General features: G+C 56.8%; 1 protein-coding gene and 1 long non-coding RNA gene across 2 annotated transcripts in view; one reads left to right on the top strand and one right to left on the bottom strand.

The window, feature by feature from the left end:
• Positions 1 to 23: 23 nt before the first annotated feature.
• SYF2 (SYF2 pre-mRNA splicing factor) lies at positions 24 to 2122 on the bottom strand. The gene is made up of 7 exons (XM_062014466.1): positions 2035 to 2122; positions 1824 to 1934; positions 1605 to 1730; positions 1268 to 1385; positions 1092 to 1182; positions 525 to 623; positions 24 to 438 (listed from the first exon to the last, which is right to left on the bottom strand). Exons 1-7 carry the CDS (start codon positions 2092 to 2094, stop codon positions 273 to 275), a joined length of 771 nt encoding a protein of 256 aa, XP_061870450.1. The 5' UTR covers positions 2095 to 2122; the 3' UTR covers positions 24 to 272.
• Positions 2123 to 2244: 122 nt separating this feature from the next.
• The window catches only part of LOC133627740 (uncharacterized), a 28632-nt gene continuing 18088 nt past the window's right edge, over positions 2245 to 12788 (top strand). Inside the window, exons 1-2 of the long non-coding RNA XR_009820365.1 lie at positions 2245 to 2426; positions 2832 to 3089. This is a non-coding gene — a long non-coding RNA (uncharacterized LOC133627740). The remainder of the gene's footprint in view (positions 2427 to 2831; positions 3090 to 12788) is intronic.

Genomic DNA, 12788 nt, shown 5'->3' with positions numbered 1-12788 from the left:
ATAAAGATGAGCTTTATTCTAAGTGGAGTGATCAATTTGTTTATTTATAACATGAAATTGCACAAGCTGGTGACCTCTGCAAGCAAAAGCTGTAGACAGATGCTGGCAAGTTACTTCCATTACAGAGCATGTTAGCAAATCACTGCTGTTACCTAAAATCTGCTGTTGGGTTTATGTCTTAAGGGGGATTGAAATTAAAACGGCCGTGCAAAATCTGCCCCTGGGCCGACAGCCAGAGCAGGGCTGTGCCCCAGGCAGGGCCCCAGGCTCGCTCAGACAGCTGTGCCCCGCTCCAGGTTCTGCTTGATCTCAGCCGTGTACTTCCCGTAGAACCTCTCGGCCTTCTTGTTGAACTTGGCGTTGCGCTCGTTGATGTAGTCGATGTCGGCGTCGTCGTTGTACGGGCGCCGCCGGCTGTACTTGTCCCGCTTCTCGATCCTGGGAGGCAACGGCAGGGGCTCAGGCCCCTGGATTCCACCACACAAAGCTGCTCTCAAACACCTTTTCTCTGCATCTTTACTCACTGTTTCTCGAGATCTGCCACCATCCTGTCCACCCCTTCCCTGGAGGGCACGTGTGTCCCGTGGAGCAGGCTGTCGGAGGTGGGGTACAGCGCCTCGCCGCTGCCAGCAGCGCGGGGCAGGGGTTACACAGCTGGCAGGGGGGAGAGGGCACAGCTCCCCTGCTTAGTGTAACACTGGAAGGCACTTGTGTTGAACTGAGAGCCCAAGACTGAGAACGTGTTGATATTAAAAACAAGCTCTCAGTTACTTGAGAGACACCAGCACTTGCCTGTGAGACACACAACGCCCCTACACAGCACTGAATGCACACCTGGCAAGGTCTCAGCTGTTGGTCTGCTAAAGCCAGGCTGCTCAAAACTCCTGCTCACACATTTAAATATAATCAAATGGACTATTCAAATGCAGTAATTCCCAGGGGGGAGAGCTGCACTTGAGCGGCTGCAGCACTGCCCCTCATACCCCCTGCAGCCCTTACCCTGGAGCTTCTGTGAAAAGGCTCGTTGTGGGAAGAGGCAAGGGCTTCAGTGTTTGCCAATGACAGCATTACGTGGTTGGAATCAAACTTACTACTGCTCCTTGAGCTTCTCATACTGCTCCAGGTCGGGTTTGATCTGCCGGGTCAGCCTCTGGTACTGGCGCAGCTGAGCCGATGCGTAGTCTGGGGGAGAAAATTAACTGGTGTCTGTGGACAAATGTTAACAGAGCTGCTCACCACAACCATGCTTGTGCAGTGAGGCCATTACCTGAGAATCCTAGGTCAGGATTTTTCCTCTTCTTCTTCTTCTCCCACCTCTCGGCGTCCTCAGCACTGACCTCCAGCAGCTTCACGCGCTCGTAGTCCTCTCCCCTGGCAGCACATTCCTAACATGGCATAGACTTAGTTGTAACTACCTGCATCAGCCCAGGACACCTCCACTGCAGAACAGTAACTTAGATACGTGGAAGTCTACCTGGGGAGATGGATTTTGGGGGGTTAAGATCTGTAAAAGCTCCCAAGGCTGCCCAGGTACCACAGAGGGGAGGTCGGGGGCCCTCGGGCTGAGGCTCAGCAGGGTTATGGGAGCTGTATCGTGTCTTTACCTTCTTCTTCTCCTCCACTTTCAGCTGCCATTCCAGACGCGCTTTCTTGGCTTCCCAGTTTGCTGGCAACTTGAGTCTTTTATCTTCTTCCACGACTTCCTGGTAGTTCAGCTTGCGCGCCTCGTTCTGGCAACAAACCGCTCGTTACGCTCCATCCTGGGAGCAACGCGCCGCCCCGGGGCTCCGGGAGCCCGTCCCGCTCCGGTGGCCGCCGCGTACCCGCTTCATGTGCAGCTCACGAAACCGCCGCAGCCGCTCCTCCCGCCGCGCTGCCGCCGCCGCCGCGGCCGCCGCGCTGGGCTTCGCCTCGTCCTCCGAGCCCGACGAGTCCTGGAACGACACGGCCGTCAGCCACGGGCGCCGTGGAGGCGCCGTGGAGGCTCCGGGAGCCGCCCGCCGCGCCCCGCGCCGCCCGTCCCTGCCGCCTCACCGCCACATCGGCCTCGGCGGCGCCCAGGCCGCCCAGCGCCGAAACCGCCGCCGCCGCCATCGCGGAACCGCCGCGCTTCCGGCCCCGCGCGCCGCTTCCGGCCCCGCGCGCCGCTTCCGGCCCCGCGCGCCGCCTCCGGCCCCGCGCGCCGCTTCCGGCCCCGCGCGCCGCCTCCGGCGCTCGGGCGCCCCGCAGCGGGCGGGAGGTGCCGCTCGGCCCCGCGCGCGGGCTCCTCGGGACGGGTCCGGCCGTGACCCCGCTGCGGGACGAGACCCCCGAGCCTCAGCCCCGGCCCCTGGGCCTCAGCCCCGTCCCGCCGCCCGACCCCAGCCCCGGCCTCAGCGTCCCGCGCGCCTTTGGGCCTCACGGGGCTCGTCCCGTGTGCTGAGGAGGTGAGGAACGGCTGTTCCCCTCAGAGGGGTGTCACCCCTGTGCCAGGTTGCCCGGGGAGCTGGGGCAGTGCCCAGCCCTGGAGGGATCCCAAAGCCGTGGGGCTGAGGTGCTGAGGGGTCAGTGCTGGGCTGGGCAGGGTGAGGGCAGGGCTGGGCTCCAGCAGCTTCAGGGGCTTCAACAACCCAAACAGTGCCGTGAGTCTCTCAAAAGTGATGACTCTCCTTTTTTCACCTTTGGAGGCAGATTTAAAGCCTCACCACTACGCCCTGGAACCATCTGGAAAGCCATCTGTACACTGCCCTGTGCTCCAGACACTGATGTCTGGGCAGGCAGCCTGCTGTGGGCTTGAAGTGACTCCATGGCTCAGTAAACACTGTTAATCAACCTTTTTTTCTTCTTACAAGGAATCCATGGAGTGATGCAAACTTTATAGTCAAAGTGAGGAAGCAGCACATGAATTCTGTGCCTGAGCTCACTGGGAAGCAGCAGCGAGATCCAGAGCAGAGCCTGGCCTGGATGAGACCCCTAGGCACCAACCCTCTCTGCTGCCCATCCACGTGTCCCCGCCGGGAATTGCTCAGGCCACACACCGCAGATTTGCCCAGGGAGAAAGTCACAGCTCTGCCAGAAAACCAAAACTGCTGCTGTAACTTCTGAGCAAAGTAAGTAAAAATTTCCATAACAGTGGCTGGGGTCTTCCAGCATTGGACCCAAATGGAGATTCATTATGAGCATTGATGTGCACAGACAAAGGCATCTGTGTGTATGGCTGTGCAAAGTCTTTATGTTTATACAGGAAAGCGTTCAGGGCTTGTTTTTCTTTGAAGGAACGATTCAAACCCCAGAAGGTTCAGAATTGCTGGCCAAGGATATGGTTTTTAAATGGACCTTGTCAGCTGTGGCTTGTGACTTTCCAGCAGAGGGAAATGCAGCACAAGCGATGAGGGGCTGTGGCACTGGCAAGCAGCTCTGGCAGAAGCAAACTATCTCTGTTCTCTTTTAACTTCACTTTCTTCCTCTGCCAAACTCTGATGCATGCTGAGTGATTAAAAATATCAAATAGAGTGTTACCCAGCAAGGAGTCAAATGAGAGAGGAAAAAAGAAACCCAGCCCAGTGAAGCCAGTGCTGTAAAACAGAGCAGGCTGGAGCACAGAGTGTGAGGCAGAAGGCTTTTATGTAGCCCTGTGGACAGTCCCTTAAGAAAAAGGAAAGAATACTCCCGATGTGGTTTAGTTTTGGGGTGCCTGTCCTCACTGTTTGTCTGGGAGCTGTCATGTTTCTGTGCTCGTGGAGCTGCCAGCACACTGGGGATGGGGACCAGTGGTGCTGGAAGAGGGGGCATTTCTGAGAGGAGCAGTCAGTGAAGAGGCTGATGATGTTGCACAGTAAATTTGGCCATGGCTTTACCAATGTCCCTTTGCTCGTCTGGAGCTCCCGTCTTCTCCCCTCAGGTTGTCCTTTGGTTCCGTCCTCATTGCCCTGAGCCTTTTGCACCAAGGGCTGTGCAGGTGGCCCCATGGAAAGGGTTTTTAGTGTAGGTAGTGAATGTGTGACAGGAGCCAAGAAAAGCTGAGAAACACCTTTGCTGCCACTGCAGCAGCAAACATGGCCACGTCCTGGCAACTCATGGTGCTTGTAAAGCAGAGTTGCAGGATCCATCCCTGCTCACGTGCCCTAAGAGGGTTGTCTGCCTCAGAGTCTCTCTCCATGTCCCTCCTGTGTGGAAACTGGTCACTACCCTTGGGATCAGAGCAGGTTTGGGAGCAGGGAGGGACTCTCAGATCTCTGCTCTGTTCTGTGATATGGGGTGGCCACAGCTCAGCTGCAGCGTGGGGCCATCAGCTGCGTATGTACTCGCCACCCTTTTATTGAGTCAGGGGAGGCTGGATGGTCTTTATGGGTTTGTGCAGTGCCTTGGCCCAGCCAAGCCTGAGCTCGATGGAGCCTCTTTTCCCTCCTCACTGACATAACGCAGTTAGAAAATAAACCCAAGAGGTTTCCCTGGCTTCTGTGGATTTGCTTCTGGATGCGATGCCAACTCAGGCAGCCCAGTTGCTGGTGCAGGTGCCGAGTCCTCCCGGGCTCAGTGGTGCAGCTTCAAGTCCCAACCTGGCCAGGAAGAGCAGGGAGCTCTCCAGACCTTCCTGGTGCCAAGGAGCAGAGGCTGGTGCTGCACAGGCTGGCAGTGAGTACATGCAGATCTGCTCTCTCTGTCACTTACAGTTAATGTATTTTTAGATGTAAAAATGTTTTTATTTCCCATGCTCACAGAATTGGCACAGCTTGCTGGGTTGTAGCTGACTCCATTGTCTTCTCCAGTTATGCCTCCCCTGCAGTGTTGAAATGAAAAATTCCAGTTACATATTGTACAGGGGATGGGAGCTTGGAGGAACTGACTCATCTCGGTTATATTTGTCCTGTTCAAAGGGGAAGATGCGTTGGTTATCTCCTGTGCCCCACAGCAAACGTGACGCTGTTGTTGGGGTCTATGGGGCACATGGCCAAGGGCCCCCATGAAGGCAGATGGGTGTCCTCGCAGTGTGAGGCCCTGGGGCTACTCAGACAGTCGGGGCAGCAGGGATGGGTTTGTGTTGTTTCTTAGGGAAATAATTATGGCTCCAGCATGACAGAGGCCACAGTGTGCTCCCCAGGACATGAGCCAGGCCCCAGCAGGCAGCGAGCCCCAGCCCTGGGGACATTTCCCACTCATGAGGGAGGGTAGACAGGGAGGAAAACCCAAACTGGAGCTTGCAATGCCATGGTTTAGGTGTGCAGTGTGGTGGTTTAGGTGTGCAGTGTGGTGGTTTGGGTGTGCAATGCTGTGGTCTGGATGTGCAATGCCGTGGTCTGGATGTGCAATGCCGTGGTTTGGGTGTGCAGTGTGGTGGTTTGGGTGTGCAATGCCGTGGTCTGGATGTGCAATGCTGTGGTCTGGGTGTGCAATGCCGTGGTTTGGGTGTGCAATGCCGTGGTTTGGGTGTGCAATGCCGTGGTTTGGGTGTGCAATGCCATGACCCAGCCCGGCGGCGCCGTGGGTCCACGCTCCAGGTGCTGGTGCCGCCAGTGTGGGCGGGAGGTGCAATAAGCTACGGTACAATACGATGTGATACGATGCGATAGGATGTGATGCTCAGCCGTGGCCCGGTCCCGCTCCTCTCCCCTGTCCCTCCCCCTCCCCGCCGCGTGTCCTGCCGCTGCCGTCACGTGCGGGTTGCCACACGGGCCCGTTGCCACATGGGCCGGTTGCGTGTCAGCGGGAGGCGCGAGCGTGCCGGGGGCTGCAATACGGGCCCGGCACGCGGTGCCGTGAGTGCAGCCCCCCTGCACCGGCCCAGCAGCTGCGGGAGCCGCTTCCACTTCCTGCCCGGCCCAGCCCGTGCCGCAGCTCCGAGCTGTTCAACAGCTGCTGTGCTCCATCCTGTTTCGTGATGAAAGGTGCTTTAGAAGCGGAAGAGCGTTGTGATGATCGGGAGAAATAATGTACAGGCAGGGCTGGAGACAAGGCGAGGCTGCGCTCCTGCCCCGGCCCCTGGCATGGGTGGTGGCGGGGGGGATGGATGTCCTCGGCCAGGCAGCAGCGGGGGGACCCTTCCCCACCCCTGGTTTTGGTGGAAACCCCAGGGGTGGCACCTAAGGGGTTGGTTTGCTGTGCTTGTGCCAGGGCACTGCAGTGCCATCCCAGCACCGTGCCGACATCTGGGAACCTCAGACCTGTGGCCAAATCTCCTTTGGCACTGGGATGAAAATGGGGGGCCAGGAATGGAGTCCTGGGTTGGGACCAGCGAGGGACTGGCACCAACTGGGACATCCTGGGAAGCTCTTGGCAAGGAGAAATGCTGGTTTGGGTAAAGAACAGGAAAACCAGATCTAAAACTTGCACAGAACCCAGTCAGACTGGCAAGAGCTGCATTAAGGCAGCGAGATGGGCGACGTACTGGTGCACTGGAAGATAAGATTCATCAGAGCGTATTTACTGTTGCAGCACATCTCATGTGCTGTTCTATTGCATGTAGCCAGTAACCATGAAGACATTTGGGGAGAGGGGAAACGTGAAGATCGTTTGGGTTTGAGATAGAAGAGAAGCTGGTTTTCTTTCAGCCCGGTTCCTTTCAGTCACAGACTTCTGTTTGTGTCCTGTTGGGTTGCAATTATAATCTTTCAGATCAGACACATAATCATTGGGCTGGAGAGCAAAAAGTACCTGGGTAATGTGCTTAACAGAAATTAACCTGGTTACATTCCTACTCTATTGAAAATGAGAAAGTGCTGATGGTCAAAATCAATTCTTCCCCAGCCAAATTACTGCAGGGCTGGCTTAGGGTTTCAGCTAAATGCTCAACCTCAAACAATGAGCCTAAAGCTATTGAATTAGGCTCCTGATCATATAGTTCAAACGATGGGCCTTTAATGCTGGCAGCGAGTGGGTGGGCAAAATGGAAAATCCACCCCGTTTTGCCCCCGGGGCCGTGTGGAGGGTCCCAGCGGGTGTCCCCAGGGCTGGCCAGAGCAGGGGCTGTGGGCCAGCTGTGCCTGAGCCTTCCCTGCCCGAGTCACAGCCCATGGCTCCGGGATGGTGGCCTGAACTGCGGGGTGGGTCGGGGTTTGCAGCCCTGGGGGCTGGTGAATTGCAGCCTTCCCGGGGCCAGTGTTTGTTCTGGAGCGTTGCGAAGCGCCGGGGAGCGGGGCAGCTCTGCGGCCCCCGGCAGCTCCTGCACTGTTACATCTTTTCCCTTAAAAGCCGGAACCTTGCGGAGTTTCCTGGATGAGAGCACCTCAGTCATTAACCATGAATTTCAAATGAAGCAGATTTACAGTATATATCACAGAAATATGCTGGTGTGAGGCAGTGGGAGAGCGGCCTGGGCCACTCACCTCTGTGCCTCTCCCCTCCCAGGCTCTGGCTGGGGAATGGCCCGTCTGCCCCGCTCCAGCATCGCCTGCTGGCACGGACCGCACGCTGGGAACAGCCATCCTGGGCGGTGCTGGGCTGGTTCTCCATGGGGACGCCTTCAAGGCTCCCAAAACCCAGCAGCAACAGGGATCAGTTGCTGGAGGTGGCCACTTCCCCAGGGGATGTGACTAGTGGCAATTAATTAGCTGCAAATAATGGGGAGGGATGGAATCTTTGGTCCTGCTGTTGCAATTAGGAGGGAGAAGGAGGCTGGAGGGAGAGACACTTTGGTCCTGGCATGGATAACATTGAGTCCACAGCACCATGGGGTTTCTGAGAGGCTGCCCTGGACACTGGGGATTTGCTGCCCTTCTTGCTTGGGACACGGGGCTCAGGCATGGCCGTCCCACCCGCTGCACCCCAGGGACGTGCCAGGACGTGCAGGGGGTGGCTGTGGGAGAGCAGCCAGGGAGGATAACATCACGTTTCCCCCAATCAATGAAGATTTTGGTTTGTGAGTTATTAGCCTGGTGTCATAAACTATCTCAAACCACAAAAGTAAAATAATAAATCTCCCTGTTTACCTCCTGTGCACCGTTTTTAAGTACCAAATTCCCTCCAGGCATCTGTTCGATATTGCATCGGCCACACACAAACACAAATCACAGAGACAAAGCTGGGTTTTGGGGAATATTAGTCAGTCTTTGCTGTTTTCCAGCTCTTGGGACTGTGCAGGGCAGCTCCTGTGGGTTTACTGGGCACCACGAGCAGGTTCTGACCTTGTGGGGAGCGCCAGGGCAGGGCTGGGGAAGCGCTGGGTGAGGGCAATGCTGCTGCAGCTCCAGGGGCTGTTTCCCCTGTCCCACACGGGCCCTGTCGAACACTTTGGACTGCTCTCACCCCTGCCCTGCTGTCCCCAGCTCCCTGTGCATTTTTAGGGCTGCAGAGATGGAGCTCTCCCATCCTACTCATCACTTTCTGCCACCCCATGGCGAGCCACCCGCTCTTCAGCCATCGATAAACATTGAAGGGTGGTATTAAAGCACTGAAGGGTGCTGATAAACAGCAGGCACCTCATCCCCAAGCTGCAATAATGCCAGGGGACACAGGGGCCAGGTCCCCCCAGGGCTCCTAGTTCTCCCAGTACACTGCCCCTGGGTGCAAACCCAGAGGTGCTGGGGGTCCATGGGGCATCCATGCCAGAGAGGGGCTGTGCCTTCCTCATCCCCATCCTCTGCCCAGTGGCCCAGGCAGCCCAGAGGTGTTGGGGTGTCTCCTGCCCCCCCCAGCCTTCCTTCCCCTCCTGCCAGCCACAGGTTTTCTTTTAAAGATGCTTCTGGTTGCTCTTCCAGTAGTTTTGTCTCCTGGCTGCAGCCACTGCATCCTCCCTCATCATTAACTGGCTGGGTTGGGTTGGTCCGTGGTTTTCCCCTATCCCAGCGGTCTCCCCCGTCATTACCCACCAGAATAAACCTTTCAAAGAAGAAAAAAAGAACAGTAAAGGCTATTTCAGGCAGGGCCAGGGCTGGTGGGTTCCCCTCCGCAGCACTGGGAGCCAGATCTGAGGAAAACTTCCATCTGCAATGAGAAACCTGCCTGGCCACAGCCGAGACCGGGGAGGAAACAGCAGATTGCAGAGGCAGGGGAGGATGGCTGGGGACGTGGGAGCTCGCCACAGCTCTGGGGAGGCATGCTGGAAACCCAGCCTGCATTTCAGGTGTGAAGTATTTAGAGTTGGGGTTTGATGGCTTTAATGAGAGGCACTGAAAGAAAAGAGTGGAGCCACACTGTCTCTTTTCTGTGGAGATGTGAGATGCACTTTGCAGCCACCGGTGGGACAGTGAGTTTGGGCTCCTCACTGCTCAGGCACCACACACATCATGTCCACGAGGGGCACAGGGAAGGAGCAGGGTGCAGGCAGCTACTTGGGACAGCCTGAGCCCCACACACAGCCTCTCTCTTTGCAGAGCAGTGCTGGGAAATGCACCATTTCCCATCTTGTCACCTGGATATCAGGAACCCCCACGCTGTTCAAAGCTGGAGAGGGGAGGAAGCCGGCCCCTTCCCTGGCCACGGGGAGCTGGAGCAGGGTCCCGCTCCCTCCCTGCCCCCCAAAGCTGCCCCCCAGCAGGCACAGGATCTGGGTTCACGAGGCTGGAAAACCGAAAGGAGCAGAGTGGGAGCATTGTGGGGGAGCAAAGCTGAGCTCCCCGTGCGCTCCAGCCCCTGGCAGCAGGATGCTCCCCAGCCAGGCTCGTGTCTGACACCATACCAAAGCCCTGCTACTACACGAGGGGTTTTTCTGTGGTTGCAGTGTTGGATTCTGCTGGGATGTAAACAGGTGCAGCTTATTGGGTTTCTTCTGAGGCCTGATTTTGGCCCCTAAAGTGTTAAGTGAGTGCTAAGCCCTATAAAATTACCCTTTCAGCTACTATTTCTGCACAAACGGCTTTCGGCGACAAGATATGCCAAAGCATCTGATGAAGTAATATGTCTGTTCTCATTTGTGACATTTATTATTAACAGGGAAAAGAAAAAAACTGAAAAAAAAATCCCAGCCATCAAGAACTCTTAATTGAAGGACTATTGTGCCGTGGTAACTGCTATTAAATTAATCTGCTGCATTCCTTTCCACCCACACACTTTAAAACTTCCTGGTTATAATTAGAACCATTTAAAACCAATTTGACACTGCTTGGATGATGCAGTTCAGCTGCTTAATATGGTGAAACTTTGGTGAAAGGAGCAGAGAGGGGCTGCAAGTAAGCTGGGTTTGCTCAGCTCTTGTAGAGGATCAAACCCAGGAGCTGATGCTCATGTGTGAGGATGTTCAGTTCTGTGGGGAAATGTGAGTTTAGGTCCCCTCCCCTTTGCCACTGTGAGTCCCCCTGAGCTGTGGCCCATCTCAGTTGTCTGCAGTTCCCCGTAGATGCTCCTGAGAGAGCTGCCCATAGCCTGAGGGACATCTGTGGGTGCTGGGAGGGGGGGACTTGGTGATGCTAGGGAGTGTAAATGGCTTACCCTAGTTCTGGGAGGCACCTGGAGCAGTTTCCTCCTCCTTTGTGCAGGGTGATAAAGGCACCAAGGCAAAAGATGCGCTGATGCAAAAGCGTTTGGGCATTCAAGTGTGGTAAAACGGCTCCTCACTGCAGGACTGAAAGGTGATATTTTGAGCAACAGGAGACCTCAGAGGCACGCTGATGCCATGCACCTCTGCACCAACAATCTGCCTGCCTCGAAACCTCGGACGGGGGTAGGAAACCCTCAGAGGGTGCTGGTCCAGGGCTGGATTTGGGAAGGGTTCTCTGGCTGTGTGGGAGCTAGGGAGTAGTTGTTTGCTGGGAAAGTAAACAGAGAAACCACCAGACCTGGCCAAAACTGTTGCTGAGCCCTGGCGGGTGTCACTTCTGCAAATGTGTTCCTGCTCAGCCGCCTGGATCTGTCATTCTCGTAACCACCTGGGTGGCAGCGCGATGGTATCTGCAGGGCCGCGCGCGGCTCTCGAGCACATCCCCGACCACCTCGAGGCAAAGCCAGTTCCTCTAACTGGCCCTGGAAGATCCCTTTAGTCACGGTATCTTTACTGTCACCTTCTGTTTCCTTCTCCATTTGGCTTTCAGTTTCGTGACATGTGTTAACCAGGACTGTGCTGGATCCAGCCCCGGCCCCGCAGCTTCCTCACCCGCCGCTGCGACCGTTTCCTCCCGGCGCCCACCTTGCGCCTGTCCACCCAGGGCTCATGGCTTCAACTCCTAGGCTTTGGGGGAAAACGTGCTGTTTTGTGCTCTATACTCTCCATTTCCCACGTTTTTCCCTTTGGGGAAGAGCTGTGATAAAAACCTCAAGGGCTTGAGCATTGCCTTCAGTTCTCTCTGCTGGAGCTCAGTTTCAGGTTCCTGGGGGCTGTGGCTTTTTGGACGTGCACAGGCCTCTGGGCTGCTGTGACCCCAGCAGCTCTGCAGAGCCCATCTCTGAGCAGGTGCCAGGGACAGCTCCTGCTCACTGCTGCTGCCAGCTCCCCTGCCCTTACAGTTCCAAATTTAGCCATTCTGACCAGCGCTATTCGCCCTCATTTTGGGGCCAGAACCCCTCCTTCCCGTGCCAGCACCTTTGCTTTTCTTTCACCTCACTGCTCGCCCTCTGACTGATGTTCTAAGTCTCTCTCAGATGCTCCTAATCACTCTCAGCCTGTTCTCATCCCGTTCCCTCATACTGCCCCGTCCAAGGCTCGGTGTGGTGGCACGAGATGGGGACGTGCTCTCCAGCCCTGTCCAAGTGCCAGACTCTGTTGGCTGGGAACAGGGAGGAGATGGAAATGGGTTTTTTTTCCCCCCAAGCAGGCTCTCGCTGCAAGGCAGGGACCCCTGGATGGGGCTGGTGATGGGGACCCCCAGGCAGCAGGTCATCTGTGCTGGGATGGAGCGTGACGGGCTGGCTGGGGCTGGTGTCACTGCCTGTGTGCATTGTGGATTACAGCCTCCAGTTTCTCAGATGTTGAATGTCTTCCCTCCTCCTGTTCTCTCCCTTCTTCCGCTCTGGAGCACGATCAGCCCCCAAAGAACAGGGGTTATTTATGCACTGCTGTAACCTCCCCTGGTTGGGTTTGCTGGTTGTTGGGGTTTTTTTCCCCTCGTGCTACTTTGTAATTTTTTCCCAACTTTGGAAGCGGGATGGAGTGGCCAAAAGGAAAACAAAACAGGGATATTTCTGCTACCCTGTAACTTTGCAAAAATGCTGCGTGCCTGCGCTGGGGCTCGGCGGGAGGCGTAACGAGAACCAGGGCTGCGAGCCCCGGCCAGACGCGGCGAAATTAGCCGGGGAGGCGGGAGAGGGGGAAGCGCCTTCATCCCGGGAACCTCCGGAGCACAGATGGGCTTGTAGGGGTGATCCTGCGCTGGCGCCAGCGGTGGGGCTGAGCCTGAGTGTGAGCTGCAAGTCCCCTCTGAGCGCTGGGCTCTGCTCATCGCAGCCTCCCCGTCCGTGTCGCTTTGCCAGCTCTCCTCCCTTCCAGCCCCGAGCCTGCCTGTCTCCTGCATCCCCCCGAGCTGCAGCGTTTCCCCGGCTGCCCCCACAAACCGGGCAGCTTGAGACTTTCCTCCTGGCAGGAGCTGTGCCTGGGGCTGAGGGGAGCCCGTGGAGGGGAGCGGGGACGCGGAGCCCTCCCCGGCTGCCCGGGGCACTCACTCCACTTGTTTACCAGCAGCGTCCTGGCAGGAGGCGGCGGCTCTGCCAGCGCTCGTCCCCGCGCCCGCTGCTCTGCGGTGCCGAGGGGCTGTGCCTGCGTGTGCCTGCACAACGTGCTGCTGCAGCTTTGGGTTTGGGACTTCAGGGCAAAAATTAAATGTCGGTCCTGGCTGTATGTGTTTAGGTGTAGAAATGCCTGTGGGTCCCCAGCACAGGGCGGTACCAGTCTCTGATGCCCATGTGTGGCACTTGCCTGGGGGCTCCCTGAGTGTTTCTGAGAAACA

The sequence above is a fragment of the Colius striatus genome, chromosome 24 (assembly GCF_028858725.1).
Source record: "Colius striatus isolate bColStr4 chromosome 24, bColStr4.1.hap1, whole genome shotgun sequence".
Lineage (NCBI taxonomy): Eukaryota > Metazoa > Chordata > Aves > Coliiformes > Coliidae > Colius > Colius striatus.
The sequence above is the reverse complement of the archived record's forward strand: the minus strand, read 5'-3'. Positions and strand labels throughout refer to the sequence as shown.

Bases quoted from the DNA above. Each gene is read 5' to 3' on its own strand.
- SYF2 (XM_062014466.1), bottom strand. From the start codon at position 2,094: ATGGCGGCGGCGGCGGTTTCGGCGCTGGGCGGCCTGGGCGCCGCCGAG. The intron at 624-1,091 runs GTAAGTTTGATT...CGCTGCTGGCAG, and splicing joins GAGAAGCTCAAGGAGCAGTA to CGGCGAGGCGCTGTACCCCA. The intron at 439-524 runs GTGAGTAAAGAT...GTTGCCTCCCAG, and splicing joins GTGGCAGATCTCGAGAAACA to GATCGAGAAGCGGGACAAGT.